This window comes from Plasmodium fragile (genome assembly GCF_000956335.1).
Source record: "Plasmodium fragile strain nilgiri unplaced genomic scaffold supercont1.25, whole genome shotgun sequence".
NCBI lineage: Eukaryota > Apicomplexa > Aconoidasida > Haemosporida > Plasmodiidae > Plasmodium > Plasmodium fragile.
The window spans coordinates 258863-268940 of NW_012192605.1; the positions used below are offsets into that span (position 1 = coordinate 258863).

Genomic DNA, 10078 nt, shown 5'->3' on the forward strand with positions numbered 1-10078 from the left:
AAAAAAAAAAAAAAAAAAAAAAAAATATACATATATATATATTTATGTGTTTCCCCTGGGTTGTTATTAAAACCATGTTGGGCATCCCGTAGAGGAAATTCTTCTCTTGTTAAGTCATTGGAACTTCTAACATTTGAACAAAATGGTTTTGAAGGATAAAAGAAAAAAAAAAAAAATCGTAAAATATACCAACAAGAAAAATTTCAGTAAATTTCCTACCAAGGAAGAAAATGACAAAACGGGAAATGCCAACCACAGAAACGAACTCTATGACGAGAGCGACTTACCGTGTTATGACAATAATGACGAAATTCTAATAAAGGATAAGGATTTTTTTTCTTACATTTTAAAGTCTGATGATGAATTAAGCGATAAAGGGACACTTTCAAATGGGCAAGCGTCAAGTACAAGGGTACGGAATGTCCTGCATGCCGACTTCCTGCTGGCAGCAGTGGCGTTCAGTATACCTCCCGGCATGATATAGTCTGTGCACATTTACATACAAACAAAAAATATATATTGTTAATACGTTTCTTATGTGTGCATCCGACAACACGGGAAGCTCCCCCCTCTTTAGTTGTATATATTATGCACGTATAGATGCCGTTGCCGCTGGGCATGTGTGCAGGTGCGCCATATGCTAGTTGATGCAACAAGTCTGCAATACGAATTTCACCGAAGCATTCCCATTTGAGCCTATTTGAAGCGCGTATTATGTGTGCAAGCGCTTGAAGGAAGTACATTTTGACAATCCTGTTGTGTGTGATAAAAGCGAACACAGTACAGAAGGTCGTGGTGTACTGAGCGTAGGGGTGTAAGGAGAGACAGAGAAAAAAGAAAAAAACATGCCATCCAACTATTCACCCCGATGTAACAATCCCATTAAGTGTTCCCCTAAAGTTGATCATTTTTTTTTTTTTTTTTGTCATTTTGTAAATTTGCCATTTGGGGTTCACGGGTCAATTCACCATCCGTTGTCTTCCATTTGTCTACCCCCAACAACAGCCTCCTCCAAATGCATACATAAATATACGAGACAATAATTGTTCTACAGAGCAACCTACAAGCGGGCCATCACCCACAAGGGCATATCTGTACAAGCTGTTGCCGTCCACACGACATAAGAAGAACAGGAAGATAATAATAAAAAAAATGATCGCGCGGTGTCGGGTCAACTTACTAAAAAAGATAAAGGACAAAATACCTTACGGAGTTAAACAAAGCCAACATTACAAGGATGCCAAGAAGCAGGAAAGGTTATCACTTGAGGCGAACAGAAAATTAAAAGAGACACGAGGCATGCTCCTAGATGGCAAACACAACTTATTTATGAGTTTGCGACAGAATAGCGACATTAACTGGTATCGAGCTGGTCAAATATTGAAGCACCTGGAGATTCACCAAAGAGCCAAGCCGGAAATCACACCAAAGTTACGTGAGAGAATTACCAACATTGCTAATTTCGTCAAAAAGGGAAGATAAAAAAAAAGGGCGCATAAAAAAGGCACACACACACATACACAGAGAAGCAACCGTTTGAGCATGCCAGCCCATTTTGTCACTTCACTTGCTCAACTGTGTACCCATGTTTGTAAATCCGGGGGAACGGAGCAGATTTTTTGCCGACCTTGCGGAAATACACATACTCATGTTGTACACATATATGCTTATTTGTGTCTATCCAAGTTTTATACGAAGGGATGGAAGTAATTATCCTCATTTTTCTTAACCCTATGCTGATCTAAGCCGGGTTTCACGCGAAAACAAATCGCCAATCAGGACATGTTTAAAACTTCCCATCCACTGGGATGTTCAAAGAACAAAAAAAAAAAGAACAAAAACTCCTATTCTTCCAACTTTGTTTTAATATGATATAAAAAAAAAAAAATTTATTTTCCTTTTATTAATGTTGAAATATGTTTTTATAACATAAACAGCACATGCGGTAGACAACATATAATAATGGGCACATATGCAAGTCCGTACATATAAAGCGCCCCAAATATATATGAAGATAAAATATACACACATGTGCATCCCCGTACATGTGCACATACACGAATCTACATGTACAAAGGAGATAGGTTTACATTTAAAAAAAAAAAAAAAAAAAAGGAAAAAAAAATATATTAAATACGGTATGTTGGTCATTAATAAAGTGTAAAAGTGCAAACGGGCAACGCGTGTGCAATCTATGGGTTATGACACGAACATATATGCAACGCAGGTAACACTTTAACACTGACATGTGTTTGTTCGCTTGTGTGCGCGTGCGCGTGCCTTTGTGTATATATATACACATTATGCACACTCATACAAGACATAAAAACACGCGCCTTTGCGCATTAACAAGGGGAAATATAAGGAAGGGTGGAGGGGTTGTTTATAAAAACATATAAATTCATACTTGATTAAATTATTTAAAAAATAAAATGCCCATCTGGAGAGGGGGAGTATAATATCGAATGGTGGAGAAACGAATGGTGAAAACAAATGGTGGAATCGAATAATTGGGAACGAATGGGAAGAGAAAAATAGAACAAAATACAATATAAAAAAAAAAACATATATATATATATATATATATATATATACATATTACACATATATACATATATATATATATATATATCAACGAATTGCAAACACAGTTATGTAGCAATAACGATGTGTCTTGTAACACGGTAAAAAAAACAATAAATAAATAAATGGCACCATGGATGGTCAGGTCAAATACATGGCCAATACACATGACAAATACTTTGTCAATACATATAGTTCATAAACGGGTACAATAAAATAAAAAAAAAAAAAAAAAGCTTCGCTCTGCTTCGCTACCAATAATATGGTGGGCCAAACACATTGGCACATAATCGTGCTTTCATACGACGTCGCATACATCACACAGGGACGCCTCAGTGCAACTCTGTCTCCGTCCTGGTACGACTGTCATATCCGACTTGCTCGCCAAACTTTTTATTCGTTTCGCTTGTTCCACGATGGCCCTTGGGCTTGGCCTTCTCCGGACTCTTCCGTCCACTTGGCTCATTGCACGTCGTATGCGTTTTTTTTTTTTTTTCTTTTTTTTTTGCCTCCTTGGCTTCTTATACTCCTCGTGCTCACAATGCTGGTGATTCCTCCTCACTGTTCGGTCTTTATCTCCGGCTTCACATTCATGTAATACATGGAGGACTCGTTAAGCTCATTTGCATTAGAGCCAATCATATTGGACGTGCCCCCGTTTTCACCATCATACGTGTTAAAATTGGTACCTGCGTTTGGGCCATATGGGCTATTATTAGCATAGCTACTATTCGCGCCGTTGTCATTGTTTACACCGTTATCAATATTGCCTGACTCGTTCATAATATTTACAAACTTCCTTTGCTCCAAGGGATTGTCCACAACTCTACTACTGTCTATACCCTCACGCCCCTCCAGGACGCTATTATTATTGTCATTGTTGACCATGCCCTTATCCATGACCGATTCAGAATTCATGTTCATGTTAGAACCCGTAGATGCAATGCCGTATTGGGTATTTGCTGGATTGGCGTTCATGTCATTCTCTGCATTCATGTGCATGTCGTTTAGTCGCACTGCAGTTGGGTCATCCATGTGGTGATGGCCACATGCTGATCCCCCACCTCCACGTATTGTCTTGTTGCCGACATGAGCCGTGCCCACCTCTCTGTTATTATTTAGCATGCACTCGCCAAGCATCATATAATTATCTACACTACCATTCTGTATGAGATTTTCACTGCAGTTATTTCCTGCGCCATTACTGCTGTCCATTAGGTGTGCTTTGTTTAACACCTTTGAATTTTCATCGTCCAACAGGGTTGAAGACGCACCTAACACCTCTCCTGAGGGAAAACCTTTCCCACTGTAGTTTGCATTTAACCCCATTTGTTCATTCATATACATATTTACTCCATCTCCAATGGTTGTATTGTGTTTCATGGATGATGCGGCGTTCACATTGTTCTCACCTAAGCTGGTACCGATAATGATTCCGCTGTTGGGTAATAATCCCCCGTGGTGGTAATTATTTTGGCTAGCTCCAGCTGCCACTACCCCCCCTGCGTTGTCGTTTACGCCACTATTGTAGTTATACGTGCAGCTGTTCATCATGTCTATTTTGTTGGCGGCATTCATATTGTTTGCGCCGTCGACGTTGTTTAGCATACTTTTCGCATTGTCCATGTTACTTTGTATGTTGCTGTTGCTTCCATTCCCGACAGCCGTTCCCTCATCATTCATGTTGCTCATATCTGGGTTATTCTGCGTGGAGCTGTTACCCATGTTGTTCATGACGCCATGCGTATTGTTTACGCCTCCTTTGTATGGGTCCATATTTTGCGCGAAGTTGCCGCCACCACCTGTGCCCATACCCATGCCGCCCACCACATGGTCCATGCCAACGTTGCTACCCATGGCACCATTCATGTACCCCATATTTCCCATAAGCGCGTCATTCGCTGAACTCGGGACCCCCATTGCACCGTAGTTCTTGTCGTTGTAGGCATTTCCAGTCGCCCCTGCGGTATTTCCGTACGTGTCTTTAAATGCCAAGTTCATCAAGCTGTTCTGGTTATTTACGAGGTTTTTCGAGTCTACATTAAATATGTTAATCAGCTCCTCGTCTGTAAACGGCACAGCTTTGTAGGCGCACTTTACCGTATGCACAGCCAAACTGTGTGCCTTATTGAAACCCCATTTTTTTAAAAGGTATTTGGAGATTTTGGGTTCTTTGGAATTCTCATTTTCTAAATATTTGGCGAACCAGGAATAAGAATATGGGTCGAAGCGAACCCCTTCTACTGGGGTCAAAGCACTAGCACGTGCAGTTAGGCTTTCCATTCTTCTTCCCCTTGGTGCCCTTGTCCTCTTCGTAGGCGAATAATCATTTTCGCTCTCTTGGCAATCGCTATGTGGCATTTTATTTGGGTGCATATTATTGTTGTTGTTCATTCCATGTGCATTATAGTAATGCATCTGCGACATCATCATATTTCCATTCATGCTTTTATTCGTATCATTTAGGTTATCATCTGGGTCTAGAGAATTCATGTCCATCATTACATCCATCGTATTGTCCGAATTCATACTTAGCAAGTTTCTAATCCTTTTGTTTCTATTTTCCGTCGTTGTCGCTCCTGCTTGTTCTGCTTCTAATCTGCACTGAATGGCTAGCTCCTTTGCCTTTTCGAACCCTAGCTTTTTTATGGGGAATCTTCTCATTTGGAAATTCTTCCCTATGGACCAATAAGCTAGCCAAGAACCCTTCCTATCATTGTAAGATACTCCCTTCATGGGTCTGGTACAATTCTTATCAAACGAATCCATGGCTTCCATCAATTCTGCGTTTTCCCCCCCATTCCTACACAAAGTCTGTTCCATATCGTCTAGTGAGAGTTGTGAATTCTCACTAAGTTTCCTCTTAGGAGGCCTCCCTCTTCCTCTCTTAATTCCTTTATTATTCTCATTTTTCAATAAATCTTTCTTATTCATATGTTCGTGTGTGCCTCCTCCAGGCATGCCTCCACTGTTCATCGCCATGTTCATTCCTACGTGGGCCGCATTGTGTCCACTACTACTCATCATGCCCATATTGCCACCCACGTTACTTCCTCCCATGTTGTTGTGTCCGCCTATATTGTTATTCCCCATGCTACCATCCTCCATCATCATATCATTGTTACTCTTCATCATATCATTTGCCGCGTTTTCCATTGGCTTCCTTCCATGCACATGGAACATGGGTTTGCATCTGGCGCCTGCCTTTTCAGCTTCTTGTCTAGCTTTCACGGCTAAAATTCTGGCTTGTTCAAAACCGTATTGCTTAACGGAGAAATACCTCCTGATCTCCCTGGTGTTATCATTCCAAGCAGCTAGCCATTGTTGCTTCTTCGGATTGAATCGAACCCCAGGGATTCTAGGAAGATATTCAGGATGTCCCTCCGTACATGCTCTCGCCCATGTGTTCATAACATCGCTATTATTTTTCTTCATAGAATCATATTTCATATTATAATTCTTGTTACTCAAATTGTTACTGTTATTGTTGTTTGCCGTTCCGCTACTCGGAATGCCCAAATTCATATTCATCATGCTGCTACTGCTTCCATTCATGTTCCTGCTGCTGCCTATCAGGTTACTATCAAATAAATTATTATCATCCAAATCGGAGTCATACAAAGTCTTATCCTTTAGGTAATCCTCCTGGTATTCAAAATCTGAATCTCTGGTATATTTCAACTCATCCTCCAAACTGAGGTAATTTTTATTCGCTTTCACTTCGTACTTTTTCAAATACGATATCACATTTTCCACTTCCGTATTGCTTAAGGAATCATTTTTAGAGTTCATCATATATTTTACACAATTAGGAGAATCATCAGATAATTTGGTCCTCATGAGACACTCATAATAATGTTCTACAATATTATTATCTTCATCATCACCTAATGCGAAAGATCCTAGATTGCCCCCATCCGTATTCATACTCATATGTCCATTAGCATTTCCATTTACATTTCCGCTCACATTATTCGTACTGTTAGCAGAATTCATATGTATGCTACTACCTTTCATGGACAAATGCGAGTTTATATTATTCGAATTAATTTTTCCTTCTATGCTGTTACTAGACGTCATCGTTGTGTTTCCTTTCTTGTGATTTAAAATATCTTCATAATCGTTATGTAATTCTAAATAGCTCACGTAGTTACTCGAATTCTGTTGTGAGTCCGCAGCTCGAAGTATATTCAACTGCTGCTTTAAATAATCACATACGGATATGTTCCATGTGGAGGGCAATTTGTTATAACTTAAACATGGGCCGAAAACGGCAATATAATTATGCAAATCTACAACGGTTACTGCACTCCTTAACCTGTTCAGGTGATACATAAACGAAGTTTTTTCATCTGAACTATTCGAATCGGCACACATGTCCTTCAAAATTACTATCAATTGTTGTTTACATATTTCGACCAATGATGGTACGTCTAATTTATCTTGCTCGTTCATATGCATAGATATTTCTGCGTCTTCTTTTTTATCATATGTTACTTCTCCTTCATTTTCTTTTACACTTGACCACCCCATTAGAAGATCATTTCCGTTTACGTTTTTCTCCTCATTTTTGGTGGTGATTTCTTTATCCGTCGCTATTGCATCCATGTTGAAGATGGGCCGTATTGTTGCGCGTGCATATATGTATGGAGGGTATGTCCAAGTGCAAACGCCAAGGGGATGCTCACTCGTGTATGTGTGCACCACACATATACATATATGCACATATATGTTATATGCATACACGTGTATGAGCGTGGACGGGGCGGGGGCGCGCACACGACGAAGTACACGACCACGCACACAAGAAGGTTCCGTACGCAACTTCCACGTGAGCTAAGCATACGCCAAAAGTGTGTTGCGCGCGCTCGGATGGCTGACTATAATTATGCTGGCCTCAAAACTTCTGCCCATGTTAAATACGAATTAACTAGGCGGAAGAAAAGTTCCTCCTTTTTCCTTTCAATTATGTGCTATGGTCGTTTTGTTACTGTTGTGTCTGCCTTTCCCTACTCTGAACGTCCTTGTTCCTTCCTGCCCCGTTAACCTTTTTTTGTCATGTATGAGTTTGCGTGCCGCCCTCTTTGCGTGCACGTGGTATCAATGCGCACATGCGGGGGTGCAATGGACGGGCGAGCATGCATAAGTAGGAGCGCACAGATATATATGTACCCGTATGTAATGTGCACCCATGTATCCGCACTTATGTGTACTTATGCATGGGCGTACCTTAAAGGTTGTTTCGCTCCTGGACGCATACACACGTATGTACAGGTGCATACAAGGCACTAGTCGCACAAAACAGTAGCGGAAATGAACCGGGAGCAGCACGGGCAGCTCTGCAAAGATACTGCACTCGCGCTGGGTGTAAATGCCAAGTCACGGTTCTCCCTGAATGGGTCTAAGCCCCGGGACTTGTCACATACGCATATGCCATAAACAACACATGGGGGATGCCTCAACACCTGCGGCCTCGTACAGATATGTGCGCTTTGTGTATATACGTATGTACATATATATATATATATAAAAACAATTGCATATGCATATGTACATAAGCGCAAATGCTAATGCGTCAACTCTGGTATTAAGAGCGGGGACTAATATTACGCCCCCTGTGGCTAGAATAATTTGTGTATAAATATTTTACAAGCACGTATATAAATTAAAAAAAAAAAAAAAAAGGATATGGAAAAAAGGGGGGAAAATGGGAAAAGGGGAAAAAAAGGAAAAAAAAAAAAAAAAATACAAAAATTAAAAATGCAAAACTAGGGGAAGATTATAATATATATATATAACTATACTGTGTTTTATGTTCTTATATCCTACGATCGATTTGGCTTTTTTCTTTTTTTTTGTTTTTCAATCCCTTATGAGTTATTTTGTTGTGCCTTATTTTTAATATTTTACTTTATTTTATTTATTTTTTTAATTCCGTTATATAACGTTCTTAATCCTTTATTGTATCTTAATTTTATATCGGATCAAATGGTACACCTTGCCTTCTTACCACCTTTCTTCCTTCCTTTTTACGCTTAATTTTGCGTTTTTTAATTTAATCATGCTGTTTTCAATTCTATTTTCTTTGCATATAATGCATCATGGATTGCACGTTATATATATATATATAAAATGTATATATTTAATATGTATATATATATATATATATATATATATGCATATATATGTATATATAAATCATATCACCTGTTTTGAGCAGTTTTTATTTTTTTTTTTTAGCAAGCTACTGCTGCGCCTGGTCCGCGTTGGTTTTATTATATACGCATAAACAAATTTTAGTGAACTAAAAAGAAAATGATATATAATTTTAAAAAAGAATGCTTAAGGGGGAAAAAAAAATACAACAAATGATTCTTTAAAATAGGCATATTTGATGCAAATATATATAAACAACATGAAGATGAACGAGCAGGAACAATATGCAAATAAATGAATAATTAATTTTTCCTCCCATTTGCATCTCCGCCTTATTATTTATATATATATATATACTTCCCCTGTTCTTTTAGCAGTCCGTGGGAATTGCCCTCCAATTTTTTTTTTTTTTTTGGAATGCAATTTGAATTAACAATTGTGGCATTCAACTTTTGGGTTTTTTCCGTTTTTTTTTTTTTTTTTTTTTGTTTTTCTTTTTTTAAGAATAAATGCAAACGTGTTTACGGTATGTATACGGGTAGGCCTTGTATGCATATGTTTTGTGGCACATGTAAAAATGAACACATATAGTTTATATATGTGGCATAATGTAAGCTATAAATATGTAAGTGACACATTCCTCTGAGCTTGCGTGCATGTATCACATTTATATGCGCGCGCCACACGTATACGCATTTAATACGTGTAAGTATATAACGCATATGTTCATGTTATAATATGGCCCATATGGTTATGCGCATGCGTTCACTTTAAGAGCGCATAGTACCACATATATGTGCAGTCATAAGTTGTATACTTTTCACGTGTGATAAAATGGTTTGGCACATAAAACAAACTGGGTTGCGCATACGCCACTCGCGTGAGCGCGATTTCACCACTCAACGATTTGTTCTTCGCTGAGCAGTTGATCATATGTTCACACGTGCACAAGGGGAATGTGCATATAAATACGAGGAACAATATGTAATGCTTGGTACGTACATATAAATATAAATAGTGTGCAATGTGATGATTCTTACCTGCATTATACATAGTACACTATGATGCTTCGTACGTACATACGAAGCACTAACATATGTAAAAAAATAAACGTGCGCGCACGATCTGTTCGCTTAAACTGCGCAAGTGGCAGTCGGCTGCCAGCGGAGGCCAATTGTGTACATGCATGAAAATTTCACCCTCAAAGTGTAAGTAATATGTGAATTAATGTTGCGCATAAAACAAATAGGATACTCATATACGGAATGAATATGTCCATATACGATTGTGCGCACTTGAAATGAAACCCTCACTTTTATATGCACTTTGTTTTTTTTTT

The 10078-nt window shown here is 38.8% G+C and overlaps 2 protein-coding genes across 2 annotated transcripts; one reads left to right on the plus strand and one right to left on the minus strand.

The window, feature by feature from the left end:
- Positions 1-142: 142 nt before the first annotated feature.
- On the plus strand, positions 143-1482 carry AK88_02577 (uncharacterized protein; the record flags this gene model as incomplete). Its single annotated transcript, XM_012480202.1, has 2 exons — positions 143-412; positions 1006-1482. The coding sequence occupies 2 exons, from the start codon at positions 143-145 to the stop codon at positions 1480-1482; spliced, it is 747 nt and encodes a 248-aa protein (XP_012335625.1).
- A 1659-nt stretch (positions 1483-3141) lies between these two features.
- On the minus strand, positions 3142-7191 carry AK88_02578 (uncharacterized protein; the record flags this gene model as incomplete). The annotated part of the gene is made up of 1 exon (XM_012480203.1): positions 3142-7191. One exon carries the CDS (start codon positions 7189-7191, stop codon positions 3142-3144), a length of 4050 nt encoding a protein of 1349 aa, XP_012335626.1.
- Positions 7192-10078: the final 2887 nt, after the last annotated feature.